Source organism: Sorghum bicolor, chromosome 5, assembly GCF_000003195.3.
Source record: "Sorghum bicolor cultivar BTx623 chromosome 5, Sorghum_bicolor_NCBIv3, whole genome shotgun sequence".
NCBI classification, from domain to species: domain Eukaryota; kingdom Viridiplantae; phylum Streptophyta; class Magnoliopsida; order Poales; family Poaceae; genus Sorghum; species Sorghum bicolor.
Window position 1 is genome coordinate 65,926,436 of NC_012874.2, and position 21,111 is coordinate 65,947,546.

At 45.0% G+C, this 21,111-nt stretch overlaps 2 protein-coding genes and 1 pseudogene across 2 annotated transcripts; 1 reads left to right on the plus strand and 2 right to left on the minus strand.

Moving 5' to 3' along the window:
- Window positions 957-1,963, minus strand: LOC110436006 (protein PXR1-like). The gene is made up of 5 exons (XM_021462143.1): window positions 1,847-1,963; window positions 1,550-1,657; window positions 1,365-1,472; window positions 1,180-1,287; window positions 957-1,082 (listed from the first exon to the last, which is right to left on the minus strand). The coding sequence occupies exons 1-5, from the start codon at window positions 1,961-1,963 to the stop codon at window positions 957-959; spliced, it is 567 nt and encodes a 188-aa protein (XP_021317818.1).
- Window positions 8,920-10,250, plus strand: LOC8074354 (annotated as a pseudogene).
- LOC8066688 (xylanase inhibitor protein 2) lies at window positions 17,550-18,797 on the minus strand. Its single transcript, XM_002451022.2, has one exon. The coding sequence runs from the start codon at window positions 18,736-18,738 to the stop codon at window positions 17,815-17,817; it is 924 nt and encodes a 307-aa protein (XP_002451067.1). The 5' UTR covers window positions 18,739-18,797; the 3' UTR covers window positions 17,550-17,814.

Below are 21,111 nucleotides of genomic sequence, written 5' to 3' on the forward strand. Positions count from 1 at the left end.
CCGACCGAAGATGGTGGACAAGGAGCGAGCCCAGGCGACGTAGTTCGCGTCATTGAAATCAAGGACGATCGGCACGCAATTCAGGATGTTGATGTCGTGGACGACAGACGGGGCACGGACTCGGTCTGGACGTGGACCGTGTAGGGGAGGAGCGACTCGGCATCGGAATTGTCATCGGAACTCGACGAGGAAGACGAAGAGGAGCTCATGGCGGCGGTGAGAGGAAAGCAGAGAGTTAGGCAGCAGAAAATGTGGATCATAGAGCAGTTGATACCATGTAAGCAGGAGAAAGAAGAATGAGACAACTCATTTGTATGGATCTCAGGCTTACGCCTTTATACAAGTACATCACGGTCAGATAACTGACGAAGCTAGCTACATTCAAGGAGAGCCTTAGGACGTGTAAACATGCACTGAACGTGAACAGAATCTTCTCGCTAGCAGATATCCAATCCGTGCGTTCCATGTTTTGCACCAATACTAATTTGTGTTGTGCACCTTATAGCACAGAAGTTTCATTGACTAGAATTTATGGATGTGGAAAAGTTAATTAACTTCAGAGTGAAGACCATTAAAATAGATGAAAATGCAAAAAGGTAAAGTAGAAATTCAACACAAGTTCAAGTTATTTGCTCCAACACACATGACATGGAAACTCATCCTGATTTAGTGACTTATCTTTTCCATGTTTTATTGCTTACAATATACCTTTTTTTCTTCAAATAATGAAGACACCATCATCTAAAGAGTAACCAATTAATTCTTTCAATAGCAGTTTATATGATAACTCATTTTGCACCAAGGAGTACAACGTAACAGGGGACTGACATGATGACACAATATAATGAAAAGACGGACAGGTTGAGATGCCAATAGGTGCTAGCAACTTAATAGATAACTAAGGTAGCTCTTTCCATGGGATGCATTCATGGTAATTCTCTCCATCTCTTTGTTGCTCAGCTCCTGCTTGCAGATCCAGCATCTGCAGGATCCATGTCCTCAGCTTTATGAAATTTGAGTGTAGAGGCTATGATCGCATACATCGTAGGTCTCTTCTTCCTGGGCTTCGCTTTCCGCAAAATCTGCAATATGGCAGATCAAGTGGCATAACTTATTACAAGACATAGCATATATGATAATAATACTATATGGAACTAGGATCAAAAGTTTGCATCTCACCTTGCCGGCCTTCTTAAGTGCTGCTTTCACCTTGCTGGCCAGTCTGGTCCTCTTCTGTGACATGTACTCCCTCGGTTCTCCAGAAATCAATGTTTCCCTCTTGTCCTTCTGTGTCAATGAACAAAATCATAGCAAAGTATGATAATAATACTATATGGAACTAGGATCAAAAGTTTGCATCTCACCTTGCCGGCCTTCTTAAGTGCTGCTTTCACCTTGCTGGCCAGTCTGGTCCTCTTCTGTGACATGTACTCCCTCGGTTCTCCAGAAATCAATGTTTCCCTCTTGTCCTTCTGTGTCAATGAACAAAATCATAGCAAAGTATGATAATAATACTATATGGAACTAGGATCAAAAGTTTCCATCTCACCTTGCCGGCCTTCTTAAGTGCTGCTTTCACCTTGCTGGCCAGTCTGGTCCTCTTCTGTGACATGTACTCCCTCGGTTCTCCAGAAATCAATGTTTCCCTCTTGTCCTTCTGTGTCAATGAACAAAATCATAGGAAAGTAAGGTACCTGGATTTTCTCAAACCCATGCTGGAATGAATACAGATGAGGTTCGTTATGATCATCCGTTTCAACTTAGCACGTCAACGCTACTTTACAAAAATAAAACACAAATTATGTAAATGTAACGCATCAAGGACCGTTTCAGTGCTGCCACTTACCGCGGAGTTGGTCCCCTCTGCTTCTTTCCTTATGGAAGTTAGGTCTTCAATGGCAGCATCTTTCTTCTCAAGCAGTGATGAGACCTTCTTGGACATACCATCTTGTGCCATATCCATGTACTAAGTGACGAAGAATTAGTGTTGTGTTTTGAATGTAGGACTTGTTGCTTTGGAAGAACTGTAGGATTGGTTAGGCCCCCTATTTATATACCATATAGCTCAAGAAAAGCTATTTATGAAGTTTATATTTTGCTTGAAAGAAAATCATGCTACCTTTCATTGCTTGCGTGGCTGCACCTATTAAGGTTATCAGTTTCATCAGTTGCTGTCCAGGATTTCTGAAAGCAGTTGATATTTTTGAACAAAAGGTGGTTCACATGATTTTCTTTGGCCAGATCTCAACTTATGGAATCCTGTTTTGAATAATAGGTAGTGCACATAGTTTTCTTGTAGCAGTTACTTTTACTGGCTGTTTTCAGTTACTCCCTTCATGTCCTGAATTTCTGCACCTTTGTCTTGTGAAGTGTTGTTGCTTCTTAAGCCCTGAAATTACTTACATTAGAAGGTTTGCCTTTTGGATTCCTTCTCTTTTGGTTAATCTTATTTTTATCAATCAGAGTCATCTTATGCTAGAGGCTTGTAGGGTACAAAAACTTCACGTTGTTAATAGGCCCCTACCACTCTGAACTGACATCAACTGTCAACACTATCAAGCATCATTGGGAATGCCCACTACTGAAATCAGACACTAATTAGCATTAGCCACAATGAGTTAATAGGCAAACTTATAGAGATTCAATACGAGGGGGTAATAACTTGGAAAATGGTGTTTTAAGCATAACATACCATTTCTACGATACTAAAGGAGTAGTGACAATGACATGATCAAGACTTACTATAAACCAATAGTTGTAGAGAAAGGTTTAATTAGAGATAAATATTATGTTCAAGATACTTATGTAGGTAATGAAGCTTTAAACTCCTACTATTTGCTACATAGACGATATAAATCTCCAAAATAGCATTGCTACAGCTAGAAATCTTTTTGTTTAATGAACTGATATTTGCTAATCTCTAAAAAATAGAAAGGGTCTCCTTTTGTACAAAAGTTAATGAACTAAGTATGTTGCTTTCCTGCTAACCCATATCCTGTCACAACACTGCTTTTCTACACAAGTGTCCCAGGGCATGATCACAGCACCTGACGAAAAGAGACATTGTTGCACGTACAGACCAAGAAATATCCCCTATGCTACTCTTTTTTTTTTTGAAAACCGCAGGAGAGCTGCGTTTCATTGCATTATAGAGAAGAAAAATAGGATGGGTCCCCAACAAGATCCTCACTCATACGGGGACCAAATATGAGTGAGGCAATTACACACACCTTTACTGGGCTCATAGAAATCAGCTGAAGCTAGACCCTAACTAAGCAGCCCTAGTCACCCAACGCCAAACCAAGCTCAAGGAGCTTCTTTGCCCCAGCCATGCACCAGAGACTATGCTCATTCTTTAGCTCACTACTCTAATCACGATGATTTTACAGCAAGCTAAGTAGTATGGCCAAGCAGAGGTTATGGCGCAAGAATAGCATGGGACATGGGTCGTGCCTGCATGATGGGCACGAGTAAGTCAGTTTTCTAATATTGTCAAAATGTACAATGGACTCCACTATTTTGTTTCTCTCTCGTGCATCGAGACAATCGAAAAACATATATAAAAATCTACATGAAGAAAATGTAATTTTGGGGAAGATTTCACTTCAACAACCAGAAACTGGCTTGAGCCGCGGTTTCCAAACCGACATAGGCCAGTTTCTTTTGGCCTTCTAGGCTGTTTTCTGGTTGTTAAAACCAGCCCATGTTGATTTATATGCTATCCAATTTGGATTAGAGATGTGTTTTGATGAGATTTTGCAAGGGATTTTGATCACCAATGCGATAAGTCCACCCATGCACCCACCCTGTATATGTGAAGGACCACGACCAATGGAACAGAGGACAATCGGCCAAAACATAAATCAATCAACTTTTTACCTACTCCAATCTCTTCTAACCCATTACTATGATTCTCCTCTCTTCATCCAAAGATCAATGGTTGTGCCATTGGCTTCCTAGCTGACACGTAGGGCAACCCACTAAAGTCTTCGCCTTAACCCCTTCCAGGTGAGGGTTTCAACGATTCCTTTGTTAGTTTGTTTATAAATTAGCCGTTCTTCATCTCGTAAGTGCGATAGCTATTCGTTTTTGGTTTATTTGTTTGTAAACCTTGCAATTCTTTATCGCGCAAACGTGTTGGTGCTTTGTTCTTAGCTCAGTTTGTAACGCTTTGGGTGTGGCACTGGTACTCACATCAACAGTAGCCACCAAACTTGGCTTCTGTTCATTTGATAACAGTTGGCTTCATTTTATTTGTGGATTAAATTATTATAGTGCATAATAAAACTAAAACAAAGCAAACTGACAATTAAGCAGATCATTATAAAGTGAAAATCGGACATTTAGCTGTTGCTGATGTAGTTGTTCTTCTTGTCGTAGTATCTGTCCCAGATCATGATGCCACCATAATTGGGCACCTGCTGCGCAAACTGCAGCACGCCGTAGTAGACGTCCTTCTGGAACATGTAGGCGTCCTTGTCCGCCTCCGGCGACGCGACGATGTCGACGAACATGCTGCTGGCCGAGTACGCTGCAGCCCACTTCTCCCACGCCTGCCTGGGAAACAAGGTGCAGTTGAGGTCGCCGTACAGCCGGACGTGGACACTGGGAGAAGAGCCCTGTGGTGAGCGCCTCCCCATGCTTGATCTAATCTAACACATGCTCCGGGATTTCAGGACAAATAATTCAGAACCCTTTTAACAGAAATCAACATGTGTGTTGTTGTTTAAGTAAACTTCACTGACAATGGTCCTTGAACTTGCTCCGATCGAGTTCTCGTCTAGATCATATCAGTATTTTAAAATTACATATTTAAATCCCTAAATTGTGAGTTCTTATCCTAGCCATGTAGCATTGCACCGTGCTCTTGTTGGATTTATTTTGGGCTAGGCCCATTTAGATTTAATAAATCAATAAACTCTATGGTATATAATTATGGACAATATAAATTACACCAGATTGGAATTCTAAAAGTCTTTTACTTGACTTATATGGTGGGAATTATTCCACTCAAATTGAGAAGTTAAGAAAAGGACAAAGAAATGTCACACGCGCGCGCGTCGCCGCCCTCGTAGGTCGGGCGTGGCGTGGCGAGGCAGGGAGGAGGGGACAAAACACACAACTTAGAACACAATCCTCGCGACTGCCCAATCCACCGCCACTGTTCGTCTTCCTCAAGCTTGTACGGGCAGATTTCTCCTTCCCGGTGGAAAGATCATCTTCATCCTCTACATCATAGAAGTCGATCAAGGATCGGGATCCTCGGAGCGCATGGGAGGGTATGATCCGTTCGTCTTCCTGCTGCATTCCGTTTTCCTGTCCGTACACGTTATAGTAGTGTATTCATGTGGTTGTGCATACTATCCTTGATATGTTTCGTATGTTCTTCCATATTGTTTCTATTTTTATCTTTTATATATTTCCGATGTAAGATCTATGTTATGTCTGCTTGTTTTATTGGTTAAGTCAAAACGTTTCATATGTTGTGGTTCAGTCACATCGTTTCATATATTGTTTACCATATGTTTCAGTAGTTCTGTTTCGTCGTTTAACATGTTGTCTCTTGTTTATTGTTGTTTTGAGATATATGTCTTGTCTTATTATTATGTTTCATATAACATGTTCCACATGTTAATTGATCACATGTTCCATATTACTATGAATATGTTTGATATCATGATTTATATGATTAATTGTATTATATATGTCATCATCATAATGTTGATTTATAGAATTAAAATGATATGGAAATTGCCTAATTATCTAACAGCTCTCCCTGCTACCCCACACCTACCTATGTTGCATCGTTAATGCAGTGCCCCACCTCCGTTAATCGATTTATGAAGGCGGGCGCTTAGAACGACCGCCTCCAAACAATGATCGATCAGTGAAGGTGGGCGTCTTAAGTTGTCTACCTTGGTTAATGAGTTGATGATTAACCGCCTCCATTAATAGCTGAGGCGGGCTCCTTATGCCGCCTGTCTCTGTTAATGATTAACCGAGGCGGTTACTTGGCCGGTGGCCTGGCCACCGATTAACGATGGCAGCCGCACAGCCCGCCTGCCTCTGTTAATTAAAGTTTAATGCCAAGCAAAAAAAATCAATCCTGTAGGATGGACAAACACGGTGTAGTGTGATGTGGCCACACGAGTGTGGTGGACACATGCAACACATTGTGCACAAAGGGGTAGATCGGGATGGTACATTAATACAAGTTCAGATAGCTGAGTTCGTATCTTGAAAAATCTGGGACCAAAATGAGATCTTGGGACAAGTTTAGGGAGCTCAATGCACAAAAAATGTGCAATTTGAAAATACTCGGATCTAGATGAAAACTTGAGACAAATTTAGGGAGCTAAAATATGTATTTTGAAAGTACCACGATCTAGATGAGAACTTGGGATAAAATTCAAAGACCGCTAAAATAAACTGGACCCGCAGGATAAAACAGCACCGGGCATTGTGCTCAAGAAGAAGACCTTTCTTTACAAGTTAGAGAAAACTCCCAAACCTCTGCCCCACCTATACACAGCGGCACAGCAGCTCCCATGAGACTAGGCGGGGTTTAGACCTGAGCATCTCCAAGGGCTTTGCAAATAGACTTTGCATTGACAAATTTGGAAAAAAGACTAGAAAATACCGCTCCAATGGTTTTGCAATTGAGGTTTGCAATTTGGTAAACTTGGCAAATAGAGGTTGAGGCTTTGCATATATGCCTAACTCCTGCGAGCTTTGCATCTAGGCATTCGATCGGTCCACGTCGGATTTGGAGCGCGCGATCTCCCTCCTGGATTCCATCTGTGCCGTCGCTGGATGAAGGCGCAGGGCAAGGTGCGCCAGCCGGCCCTGGAAAAGCCTTGTACACGCACGAGAAGCACGTCCCTGGAAAAGCCAGCCGGCGAGCGGTGCCGCCTGCCGGTGACGCGACACTGGCCTTGTTTAGTTCCCAAAAATTTTACAAAATTTTTCAAATTTCCTGTAACATCGAATCTTTAGACGTATGCATGGAGTATTAAATATAGATGAAAATAAAAACTAATTGCATAGTTTGGTCGGAATTGATGAAACGAATCTTTTGAGCTTAGTTAATCCATAATTAGATAATATTTGTCAAATATAAACAAAAGTGCTACTATTCATATTTTGCGAATTTTTTTGGAAGTAAACAAGGCCACCGTTCAGGCTGAAGTCGCTGGATGTTCACGCGATTGGTGAGCGTACGACTGAAATCGTTGGATGTTCACGGTCCTGGCGGCGGCCTTCGTGAAAATTGGCGGCAACAGAATGACGAGGCGTGCGAAAACAAAAAAGACGGTAAAAAAAAGTAGAACTTGGCAAAATGCAAAACGGTTGGAAATCACACCTTTTAGAACTTTGCAAATTCATTTGGGACTTTGCAAATTCACACAAATGCAAAACTAAAAATGCATAACCCTTGGAGATGCTCAATAATATAGGGCAGACGAGGAGATTTTTTTCAACATGCAAATAAATTGTGCCTCCTCCAGCCAACAAATCCATCCCCATAGGGGGTTTGAACTCTGACCGGCAGGATGCAAAAGCGCATAGCTAGACCTACCGTTTGTCCCGTTAGCTCAGCAGACTGTTCCTTAATACTGTAAGACAGAGCGTTTTATCCTTTTAGTAACCAGATATCGCAGTACTCGTGCAGAATCACCTAATATACTGAAGCTTGTTTAATTTTCCTGTGTATTGTCGATCAAGATCTATAATACCAGATATAGGTCCAACAAGTAGAATACGGACATGTCAGCATGAGCCGCGTGCAGAGTAGAAAATTTTATCCCACCTCAGCTGGCTTCTGGGTTGGCACGGTCCAGTGCATCTGTGCACCGGACAAGAGACGCGGTCTTCGCTGCTACCCAAGAGAGTTTCTTGGTCACTTTCGTTGGGTGTGCATGTAAGAGTTTTCTGTGGACTGCAGCGCGCATCTCCCGCCATTTTAAATTATCTTATGGGCTCCATCACATGACAAGATTACATATAGATGAGGACATTGCAAGCACTACTGCAGAAAATGTCATATATGTTCCCTCCATTTTGAATTATAGCGTAATCAAATTTATACAAAAAAAATTCATCAACATCTATGTATAACACCAACATTTAAAAGCATATATATTGAGCATATAAATATATATGACCGGTATCACTTGTGCTACTACTTCATGCAATACACTATGTCGACTATTGTGAATGACCAGCAGCGCATAGCTAGCATAGCCATACCTCTAGCACTGGTCCTGTACTCTATGGGTGTACTTCTGAGTTCTGAAAAAATTCTGATGCTACTGTATTCATTATATATATCCAGCAAGGTTATGCAGTTAGCTAGTGCTGCAAGTAGTAGATCACATGTGGTGCAAACATAGGACGATTTCACAAATATATTGCTACATATATTTCTAGATTAAATTATATGAACTTGAAAATATCTAAATTTCAAACGTATCCCTCAACATATCTTCCTTGGTCAGCGTTATCGATCACATACATCACCGACACATTGACACATGGGTAGTCTGCATGTGCAGGCTCGACTACGTGACAGAATCGGGTGTGTCGGTGGTGTGTGTTATTAGATCGTCTTCCTTCCGCTCCGGCCTCTTCCAGTACTGTACTGTGCGTGCCTATATTTGCTGATCCTTCCTATATATATATATCAACGAAGAACATGTGCCTACACTTCCGGTGCAGATTTGTTTAGCTAGCTATATACAACATGCACTAACGTGTGTGCATTAGCAGCTACTCAATCCATTCCAAATTGTAAGTCGTTTGACTTTTTTAATATCAAGTTTGACCACTCGTCTTATTCAAAGTTTTGTATAAAATATCACTTTTTTTTTTGTGTATTGGTTTATTAATAAAAGTTCTTTAAGAATGACTTAAATTTGACTATATTTGCACAAATGTTTTGAATAAGACGAGTGGTCAAACTTGGGGTAAAAAAAGTCAAACGACTTACAATTTGGAATGGAGGGAGTACACACTAATCCAAGTTGTATAAATCTTCGAAGCTTCACTACACCCATCCATCATCACTTGTTCATCACCAGTCCCCCATTACATCACAATGGCGTTCCGGTGGCGTCTCCTCGTAGCGCTTGTCCTCGTCTCCCTGCTGGCACTGCCACTGGGGTCGCTGGCCGTGGCCGACGGCCTCGGCGACATCGCCGTCTTCTGGGGCCGGAACAAGAGCGAGGGCACGCTGCGCGAGGCCTGTGACACGGGCGCCTACAACACGGTCCTCATCTCCTTCCTCCGCGCGCCTTCGGCCACGGCAGGTACTCGCTCGACCTCTCCGGCCACCCGCTCGCCGGCGTCGGCGACGACGTCAAGCACTGCCAGTCCAAGGGCATCCTCGTGCTCCTCTCCATCGGTCCCAGCGCCGGCGCCGGCGCCGACTACTCCCTCCCATCGCCAAAGTCGGCGGCCGACGTCGCCGCGTACCTATGGAACGCCTACCTCGGCGGCTCCTACACCGGTGTCCGCCGCCCGTTCGGCGACGCGGCGCTGGACGGCGTCGACTTCTACATCGACCAGTCCTCCGGCGCCGGCGCCGGCGACCACTACGACGAGCTGGCCAGGCGCCTGTACGCGTACAACAGTCGTCGCTACCGCGGCCGGCGGCTCGGCGTGACGCTGACGGCCTCGGTGCGGTGCGCGTACCCGGACACGCGGCTGCAGGCGGCGCTTGCGACGGGGAAATTCGCCCGCATCCATGTCCGGCTGTACGACAGCTTCAACTGCACCTTGTTCGAGAGGGAGAACGCGGAGAGATGGCTGTCGGAGTACCCGTCCAGCCGCGTGTTCGTCGGGGTGTCGGCGGAGGACAAGCTTGGTGGGCAGATCGACATGAAGGACGTCTACTACGACATGCTCCAGTTCATCGAGAAGCTGCCAAACTATGGAGGACTCGTCATCTGGAACAGGTACTACGACAAGAAGAACCACTTCATCAGCAACAGCTAAACATCCGTCCAGTCATCCACTGCACCCGGTTCACCTCGGCTTTATTCACTACCAGAATCCCTTGCTATGCCGTGAGCCAGGGATTTTGCCGTGTACTGTGCACGGCAAAGCGTTTGCGGTGTGCTTTGGACATTTTGCCGTGTGCCGTTCGGTAGTGATTATCCTCTTTTTTTGTTTTTTTTATTTTCTTCATTTCGGTTTTTTAGATAATGGAATAAAGTTCCGGGCCTTGTTAATTTCATTCTACTTTTATATTTCGCAATGTGATCCGCAAATAAGGAGGAACTGAAATAAACTGTTATATGAAACTAGACATCGTAACAACCAATTATCTTTTTTGATCTTGATCTAACTAAAGAGGAGATACGTACTCCATATCGATCTGCATCATGTCTTCTGTGTTTAATGTTTTTTATTATTCCTATCTTGACTGTACCAACGTATTGTACAACAGCAGTAATGTGGAAGAACCACTATACATCGGCCTGGGCGTTCGGTTTAAACCGACAGTTCGGTTCGGTTTATTCGGTTTCTCTAAACTTCCGGTTTTCAGAAAATGAGCGCCGATCGGTTTGCAAAAATATCAGAAACCGACAACTTCGGTTTTGGTTTTTTAGTTCGGTTTTCGGTTTGAAACCGAACAAACCGATGCCAGAAACAGCAGAGCACAGGCATTCAGAACTGATATCATTGACATCAAGTACCAATCGATGATAAATATTACACAGATGCAAATAGACAGTATAGAATATATTCATACAAAGTTCAATTATTAGAGCACTCTAGACTTGCAGTTCAGAAACCACACACATAGAAAACAAAGCACCATCAGGCATAAAAAACAGTAAAGAAAACAAGCTCCATTCGGCCCTTCACTTTAACAGCAAGAAAACATGCTCAAGATGTAAACTCGTACGCGTCGCACCTGGGTGCAGATGCGGGTGCGCCAAAGCCGCCGAGCGCCTGGGTGCGGCCATGCGGGTGCGCTGAAGCCACCGAGCGCCTGGGTGCCGCCGCGTGCCGCCCTGCGCCGAGCGCCTAGGTGTGGCTGTGTGGGTGCGCCCTGCGCCGAGCGCCTGGGACCCTGGGCGCGGGCGTGGCGTGTATCGAGCGCCTGGGTGCCGGGAGCGGGTGCGCCGAGCGCTGCGCCGGCACGCCGCCGTCGCCGCCACCTCAGTTAGGGTTAGGAGAGGAGAGAGTTGGGGAATGGGGATGGCAGGACGGACGAGAGTGAGAGTGAGAGACTGAGAAGGTGGGCTACTGGGCCGAGTCTAGGAACTGGGGAAGGACGAAGGCCTGGCTGGCTAGTGGCTTGGCTACATTTCGGTTCTTCGGGGTATTCGGTTCGGTGTCAAAGCGAAACCGAAGCCGAAACCGAACACCGAACAGTACAGAAACGAAAACCGACACCGAACCGAAAAACCGAAAAAATCGACTATTCGGTTCGGTTTCGGTTCGGTTCGGTTCAGTGTTCGGTTTTCGGTGAAAATGTGCCCAGGCTGAACTATACATACCGCAACGAGCCTCCTAGGCACGATGGGCATTGCAGGCTGACGGGCCGGCATCACACGGTCCGAGCCTTATAGGGCCATGCCTGGGCCACAGATGCCACCTGATCTTCCGTGCCATGCCAGCCTGAACCTTGTTGGCGCGGCTCCATCCCTCGTGTTGTCGCCTATACAATTTTTCAAACGGGCGGCCCGGCATGGCACTGGCACGGGCACAGCAAGGCACGGACACAGTTGGCACGGCGGCATTGCCGTGCCGTGCCTGATAGTGTCGCCGTGCCCAACTCTTGACCCAGGCACCTATCAGCTCTAAACTGTACCGTGTCATGCCTCCAGGCACGGTGGCACTACAGTGCCCGTGCCAGCCCATGTCCCCCTCAGACTCACCAGGGAGGTCGTGCACCCTCTCCATCTCCTCAGCCATGGCAATCACACTGGCCTCTGTCTCCATCTCAGAGACAGAGACAGAGGGAGCGACCAACTTTCTCCTCACGGGCCCTAGCCCTAGCCTCAAATGGCTGCCATAACAGAGCAAAAACAAAGAAGAAGATCAGAGGAAGAAGAAGACTTCAGATCAGAAGCAAAGAAGAACAGAGAAGAATTAGCATATTGGAGCTAGCCATATCGCAGTCGGCAGCGACGGAGAAGCTTGAATAGATCCAAGCAGCAGCGGATCAGTAGACCTAAACAGAGGAGAACATAGGTTAGAGAAGAAAAGAGAAAGGGAGCTTACCTACTTTGTCAGAGCTCTGGCTCTGTCGCTGCCACTGCCGGAGGCCGAGACAAAGGGGTGGGGACGGCGGCGAGCCGCCCTCCCCCTGCTGGTCTCCCTTCACCACGGCTGACGTCTGTCAGAGACGATAGCAAGGCGAGTCGATTCACCGCTCTCAGCGCAGCAGCAGCAGCAGCAGCAGCGTGGGGAGTGGGGAGTGGAAATGAAATGAATTAGGGTTTGGAGGATTGGGAGTGAGGCGGTTGGGGTGCCTTATATAGCAGCCATTCCAACCCTAATTGGCGGACGGCACAGATCAATTGGAGGCGAGGATCCGACGGTTGCTATGGAATTCCCGTACCTGGAGTGGGCCATCCTTTTAGTCGTCTCGTGCCCCTGCTGGCCCGTGGGCCGAAATGACGGCCTAGGTGCGGGCACGGGTGCAGGTCGTGCTAGACGGGCACGCAGGCTGCCGGGCCGGGCCATGCTAAGGCCGTGCTTTCTCGTGTCGTGCCTGGAAAACTTTAGTCGCCTACCACAACCACCCACCCCCATGTCCTGCCACCAGCAACGCCCTCTTCTTTAAGAACCATACACAGTTCCTAAGCAGGAAAACTAAAATAAAATAGCATTCTTTTATGATGACAGATCAGGAAAGACTACATCTGACGATATGAGATTATTGAAGTATTTTTTTTTTTGAAATAAATCTGATTCTATTGTGTTTCTAAACTGAATAAATTGAAAATGTAAAATTGTCAACTTTTGGAAGTTCATTCAGACAATGGTCAAAGCTGAAGACGTCACGCGTCCGTTAAATATTACTTGTACAAAATGATGAAGCATCTTTGCGTGGCGTCGTCATCTACAAGGTCAGCAACCAACAGCAGCAAGCCGGAAGATCGATCGGTCAAAGGTGGCGGCCTGCTTAACAACCAGTAAATCTTATCTTGTCCTGAGTGCATGTGCAATAACTATCAAAATAGTAGATTTGTTCTAGTATTTTTAACTAGTAATAAAACACCATCACTAGTCAAAATATTAAAAAATCCTTACTATAAGATATTTACTAGAAAAAATTATACTAAATTTTAAATACTAAAATAATAAGAGAATCCTATATCACTAGAAAAAATTAAAAAATCTGGTCGTGACATGTTCACGAGCACATGGGGTATAACAGATGGCCAAGCCAACTGGGGTGGCAGCGAATTTCCTAGTTTATTTGCACGCGTGTCATCGTGCTTGCCTCCATCCCTACGCGCGCGTGCATTTGCCTAATAAGTAGCCCCTCCGTCTAAAAATAATAATGTTCTTGGTTTTAAGAAAATAATCAGTTTTTAATTTTATAACAAAATCAATTAGAATAATAGCATGCGTTGTATTCAATAAGTGTTATTAAATTAATCATGGAATATATTTTTATAACAAACCATTATTTAGACATATAGAGAGATACAATTAATTTAAATGCAATCAATCAATAAATGCTTTAATTTTTGGTTTCACGAAGGTGATTATAATTTAATCAGAGGAATATTTCTAAAGAAAATGTAATCTAGAATCTGAAACCTACCAAATATAAGAAACATGGTGATACATGGAAAACATCGTGTAACGTTTTAGTAGAAGGTCATAGACAACCTAAATCTTTGTCGCTTGTTAAATAATAAAAGCAATAGTTCTATGATGAACCTTGAAGTGGGTGTTTTATTGTTTTTTTATTTATAAGCAATTTGAGGTCAAAATCACTTAAAGCTTGCATAATTGGATAAAGAAAGCTTAAATTATCTATTAAAAACTAGTATTCACCGTTAATTTGTAGCATGAATAGCACACTTCATTGTTTAGAGCCATAGTGAATTTTAGAGTTTTTTAATTATTTTTGTTGATAAAATGAGAAATTTATAGTGTATTAAAAATGAGTATAGAGGGTAGATGGCAACTGCTTCAGCGTCCTCAGCATCTCATGGGTTTCCAAAGCGACTTAGATCGGGCCTCCCACTCATTCCATATGGCAAGTGTGACGATGAGACAAAGATTGTGATAGAGTACTGAGTAAAGAAAGAGGGTTCCAACAAGGGTTGTATCTTCTACAAGTGCTCAGATCGCAATGTGAGCTATTTTCTCGCATTTGATAATTATGGTTAGTTTACACCTATTTTTGTGATTATTGTGATCAAAGTTCTAGTTTTTTTTGTTGTAATTTCAGTGGGATGGCCCTGGATGTTCAAGCTTCTACTTTGAGGAAGAGTATGTTCAACTCGTGCAAAAATATCTTGCATGACAGGCAGATACGGCGGCTAATATGGCAGTGATCCAGCCTAAGAAGCCCAAAGATGTTGAACAAATGCGGGATCTAGCTGTTTTAGTTGGGATTGGTCGTGAAATCCTTGTGCTGCTGAAGTGCATTTTATCTTTAGTTTTTTTAGTGATGGTTAGGATTGTCTACATTGTAGTGGGACTTTGAGTGCATTGTAGCTGATTATGAGCTGTGGGAAGACTCTGAGTTTCTCGGTGAGAGTGAATAGACATCTCTCTGATGTTTTCTCCCGTACATGTGGAATCAAAAAATGAGACCCATGTCACCGTAATCTATTTCCTCTATGTGCCAAAGGCCTTTCAAGCTTAATTACTAAAGATTTTAGGACCTCAATTTTTGGCAAAAGGAGTTCGGGAGGGGATCCACACCCCTTGGGTTTCCCATCTTTTGTTTGCTGATGACAGTCTGGTGTTCACTCAAGCTAGTGATCATTGTGGGCTGTGTCTAGCGGACATTCTGCATACATATATTAGACATGCTGCTAAGTCTACAATCTTTTTTAGCGGCAACTATGATGCCATGAAAGATTAGATGAAATAGTCCACTGGCATTCGCACGAAGGCTCTGTGTGAAAATACCTTGGATTGCCAACAACGGTAGGCCATAGGACCATTGAAACCTTTGAACCGATCCCAACAAAGGTTAGGAGTTTGGTGGGAGGCTGGAGTGAGAAGATTTTGAGTGGTGGGCCCAAGGAAGCGTTGATCAAATCAGTAGCGCAGGCAATTGCGACATACTTGAGGAACTATTTTATTCCCTTAGCAAGAACCCGCAAGAAGATTACCTCAGCCATCTCAAATGATTGGTGGGGAGGTTTAGCAGAGAGCCAAGCCATCCATTGGAGGCATTTGTAGGACCTTACTCTAGCAAAATGCCATGAGGCATGGGATTCTAGGATACCAAGCATTTCAACAAGGCGATGCTGGGGAAGCAAGGGTGGAGGCTCATGACATCCTAGGAATCTTTATGCGCCGGAGTCATATCTAGGGGAAATATTACCCCAATGGGGACTTCCTAATGGCTAGAAGAAACAAAAGGAACTCGTCTCACACATGGCCATTCTAGCTGGGAGGAAGATCTTGCAGTGTGGTCTGGTTCGTTGCATTGGCAATGGTGAAACAACTAATGTTTGGCAAGATTGATGGATCCATGGAGCTATTGGTGCAACACCAATATGCCCAAAACTAGAGAGGTCACAACCATTCATGTGAGCGAGCTCATGCCGGCAGATGGCTTGTGATGGGATGATACGGCCCTGGTGTAGAATCTACTTCACATGGATGCTGAGGCTGTCAAGAGGATCCCGCTGGGGAGAAGACATGAGGACTTCTAGGCTTGGTTGGGTGAGCGACATGAACATTACACTATGGGCGTGATTGGTTGTGATTGAAGGAGACATCCAGGACGATGGTGACGAGGTTCAGGCCCATGACGTCCAGTACACAAGCATACATGCAGGCTTGTTTGGTTTGTAAATGGACTCGACTAAGATGAAGAGAGTTGTTGATTGGTTGAGTGTATGAAGAACTTATTTATGTGACTGCAAGTGGACCCTAAACATCTTACCTGTATCATCTCAGCTTGTATCGCAAGGAATGCTCGATTTCTGCGTACGCATTGCCTACATCAAGACAGCCTCAAATGCACAGTCCTGTGCATCGTTTTCATTCAGCGGAGGAAATCAAACACAACGCTCGAATGAGGCCACCTAGATAAAGCATGCGAGGACAGAGTAATCCAGCCTACCAATCATCCCCTATGCTCTTGGCCTACCGCATGGTGGTCAAGCAAGAAGCACAAGGCAGAGACCATGGGGAAGGCTCAAGTTTTCTCATTCAGCTGCTATTAATGATTTGGCAAATTTGGAAATGCATGGGAACCTATGTTTTTTTTGCAGTAAGGAGGTTGAGTCCACTTATCATACGTCGAAGCGGTGCACCTATGTGGTTAGGTTTTGGGACAAAGCTAAGAACTTTAATGTTTATCAAGCTTCCTCGACACCCAAGGACCTAGACAAGAGATTTGCTTGATAACTCCCACTGCCTAGAGGAGGATAGGGGCATCATCTCGTGTGGGATGTGGTCATTTTGGAACAATAGAAACGATCGCCGACATGAAAGACACCCATTGACAGTGGCTGGGTGATAGAGTGGGTACTACAAATACCTTAATTTGGTGGTTGCTACAAATACCATGGGTCGTCGGCCCTCAAGAAAATATATATCCTTGACGGTTGGTACAAATAGCTTAAGGATCATTAGTCCTCGAGAAAATATATATATCATTGACGTTTTAAAAAATCCGACCTTGACTTTGTTTCTTTGACTATCAAAGACTCGAGGAAATCAATTGTTGCAGCCACCCCCAAGGTAATGATATTTCCATTACTCACTATCCTTAACGGATCTTCCTTGAGAGTTGGCCGTCAAGAATAATTTTCATAGAGGTTTACATGGTTTTTGAGGATTGGCCTGGGTAGGATGCTGACGTGGATGACTGGTATCGGACACGGATACATGAGCAGGGATGAAAACTTTTTATCACCACGTAGATGATGACTTAGAGTCTTTTTATCACCGATCCTTTCATGAACGCACTGATTCATCTCAACCAAACTCAGCAGGCTCATCCTACATTCCTCAAATTAAAATATATTTATTGTATTTGCAAATTACATACTCAATTCTGTTAGTTGATCACCTTTCCAGATGGGCCCAAAGGCCTTCTGGGCCTTGTTCTCGCGTCCTGATCGGAGGCGCCCAACCCTACATAGTTGGTGGGCCCCCGTCGCACGACGCCACTGCGAACGCCAGCGGATCTACGGCGGCTCCGGCTCCCAGCGACGGTCTAGTCTATTTACCGTTTTCGTTTTTGTTTGTACGGTAGATCTTATTTAGGGCATATTGATGTACATATTATTATTGATTTAATATAAAGAAATGTTCCCGATCTATGAACTGCAATGCATTACGAAGCTAACAAATTCCAGTTTCCATATATAGACATAATTTATATTTATTGCTAGGTATCTAGAGAAATATCTAGAGATGTCGGAATAACTTACATCAGTTATTACATTATTCTAAAAAAAAACTTACATCAATTACACGCATGGCACACAGAATATTATGGCTTCAACATTTCATTTGTTCATACTTATATTGTTGCAAATATATATGTGTTTATACAAACAAATAATCTCCAAGATTATCTAAGATTCAAGTGGCTGACGTCGTGTGTTTGGAGAGGTGGCCGTTGTCATTATTCATCAGAATTCAGACCATGTAATGGTTCTTCACGTCGTAGTACCTGTCCCAGATCATGAGTCCTCCATAGTTGGGCTCCTTGTGCGCGAACTGCAGGATGCCATAGTAGAGGTCCTTCTGCGACATGTAGGCGTCACCGTCGGCCTCCGGCGACGCCACCACGCCGACGAACACCCAGCTCCCCGGGTACGCCTTGGCCCACTTGTCCCAGGACTCGAACTGGCCCCACTCGCACTGCAGGTCGCCGCCGAACAGCCGGACATGGACGCGGCCGAAGAGCCCCGTCGCCAGCGCCCCCTGCAGCCGCTGGTCCGGGTACGCGCACCGCGGCGTCGCCGTCAGCGTGATCCCGCCGCCGCGGTAGTACCTGTTGTAGCCGTACAGGCGGCGTGCCAGCACGTCGTAGTGCTCCGCCGCGCCCTGGTCGATGAAGAAGTCGATGCCGTCCACCTGCGCGCCGCCGAATGGCCGTGCCACGGCGGCGCCGGAGCCGGAGCTGGAGCTGTTCCCGGCGAGGAACGCGTACCACAGGTAGTCGGCGACGTCGGTGGCGGACTGCGCCGAGGGCAGCCAGTACTCGCCGCCCTGCCCGCCGATGGAGAGGAGGACAAGCTTGCCCATGGACTTGCAGTAGTCGATGTCGTCGCCGACGGCCGCCACCGGGTGGCCCGAGAGGTCCAGCGTGTAGGTGCCGTGGCCGAAGGCGCTGAGGAAGGAGATGATCACGGTGGTGTACGCGCTGGTGTTGCACGCCTCGCGCAGCGTGCCTTCGTCCTTGTGCCGGCCCCAGTACACGGCCACGTCGCCAGGGCCGCCGCCGGCGGTCGCCGCCGCGGTCAGCTGGGAGAGGAGGAGGAGAGCTGCTGCTGCTGCTGCTGCCACCGGTACCGCTAGGAGGCGCCATGGACGACGACGATGGTGCTGGAAAGCCATTATTGTTATCGGCTGCTGCTCGCTGGTGAGAATTGAGATTAATGGATAGATGTGGATTTGTGGTTGTGTTAAGCGCCTGGCACGTACGTGTATTTATAGCTACGCTACGCTTGGAAGGACGGAAAAAAAAAATAACAACCCACAACGATTTGGTCCCTGCTGGGTTTAAGTCTGGCGCCGGCGCCCATTGAACGCGACGACACTTTACCGTGCGTGACAGCTAGGTCACGGTCAGCCAACAGGTAGCTAATTAAACTTCCATGGGTTATAGTATAGGGCCTTGTTTAGTTCACCCTAAAAATCAAAAAGTTTTCAAGATTCTCCGTCACATCGAATCTTACGGCACATGCATGAAGCATTAAATATAGACGAAATCAAAAACTAATTACACAGTTTAGCTGGAAATCGTGAGACAAATCTTTTGATCCTAGTTAGTCTATAATTAAATAATATTTGTCACAAACAAACGAAAGTGCTACAGTATCGAAACCCGAAATTTTTTCAGAAGTAAACAAGGCCTAAGAGCAAATGATCGAGCATCTATATATATCATGCAGGTTACATGGCCCATTTTTTCTCCAAACCCATGGACGCCATTGTTAGCTTTCGTATCTTATAATTGTCGCTGCTGCAGCAGTAGCAAACTCTGAATTCACTTGCTCAAGTAGCAACTGGACACTAGCTATATATAGAGGTTCCATACAAACCAGGGGAAATATAAGATTGACAAAGAACTGATCGATCACGTACGGGACCTCATAACAACCACAGAAATATAAGAATTACAGAGAACACATGCATATTCGGTGGAGCCTTGGGTGAAACCGTGAAAGTCGTGAACGATCTGTCGGTGCTATTGCCGGCGACGTGCTTAAGCGGCACAGCTAACCTTCCTTGGAGGCGCGAACTGATCATATATCAGCTGGTTCATCAGTTTCTTGTGGTGGAATCTGTCTATCCGTGTTCAAGTTTCCGACTTGACATAGGTGCTCATATTTTTCTGAATTTATTTTAGGATTTTACGACGTTATGTTTTTAGTGGTAGGTGGACGTGTCCGTCGACAGCGATGCGCCTGTGCTCATAGAGGTAGGTTGTTGTGCGTGCGTGCGTTGTGAACGTGCGCTTATGTTATAAGGGTCTACGTCTAGGTCTCACAGAAAAAAAAAGTCCTCTCGGCCAACCGGTTCCCTTTACCCACTGATGAGCAGTGCCGAGCACCTCTACCCATAGCAATATCGAGGAAGGCTACAATGTGTGATGAGGACATCCCTAGCATTCATTCATCTTCAAATGAAACTCCACTTGATATAAGTGGTCCAATTACAAGAAGTAGAGCTAAACAATTGGAGAAGGAAATTTATTCTCAGGTGAACGCTAACCTTATGTTTAATAATCAGTTTATGTTGAATGATCCTATACTTTTGAGTTCTTGTTTCAATGTCCTTAGGAATGATGGAGGGTATGAACCAGCATGGGATGAAGATGGATTCAAGCCTTTGGACATCTGAACCAAGAAGCCTATCGTGTGCATAAATAAAATGGTGGTTTATTACTTCTGCATGAGAAGGCAACCAGAAGCTAGATGGCTGACCCATGGTACAAATTCCAAGCATCACCACGGACAGAATACAAGGAGTTACGTGGCATTCTACAGGTGGATGAAAGCATCTTTAAGTCTATGTTGCAGCCCATCAAACGGTTCATTATTTAGACTTCCCAATAAAGAGTTATGCTCATTTTAGTAACTGCTGCCAGAAGCTGAGAAGACGCGCGAACCAGCCACGAAATCCACTAGTGGATGTGCATGCTGTCATGTATTCAAAGCTGAACGCCCCTATCTATATATATCTCTTGTACTAGACAATGAAAGGACACATCTTGCTTGGTTAAAATTCAGAATACACAAACTCGTGGAGTTTTGTTTATGCGTGAGTCTTGAGAGGCTTGCAAAACTTGTTCTTTCGATTCCTGAGGGAGTTGTAGAACGCCGAACTGCGGTTCATCCAGTTTGTGCCTTCACGTCTATACGGCGTGATTGCGTGGGCTGTTCGTCGGTACGTGGAAGGGTGATTGTCTCGGTAGTTCGTCGCGTGGACAGCCTCGCGGTGCACTGCCTCTTCACCAGGTCACGCAGCGACAAGTTATCAAGTTCGCGAATCCTACGAGAAGATCGGGCCACAACGACTTGTCTCACGCTATCCCTAGGCGTGAGCTTATCATGTGGTACCAAAGCCTTCGTTTCCTCGGTAGGATTGTTCTTGATTTTGGTAGGATAGAGTTTAAATACCTACTGTCCACTGAGAGCCAAAAAGAAAACCTACAGCCCAAATTCATATGTGCTACTGATTTTGTAGTTTGCTTTATCGAGTTTT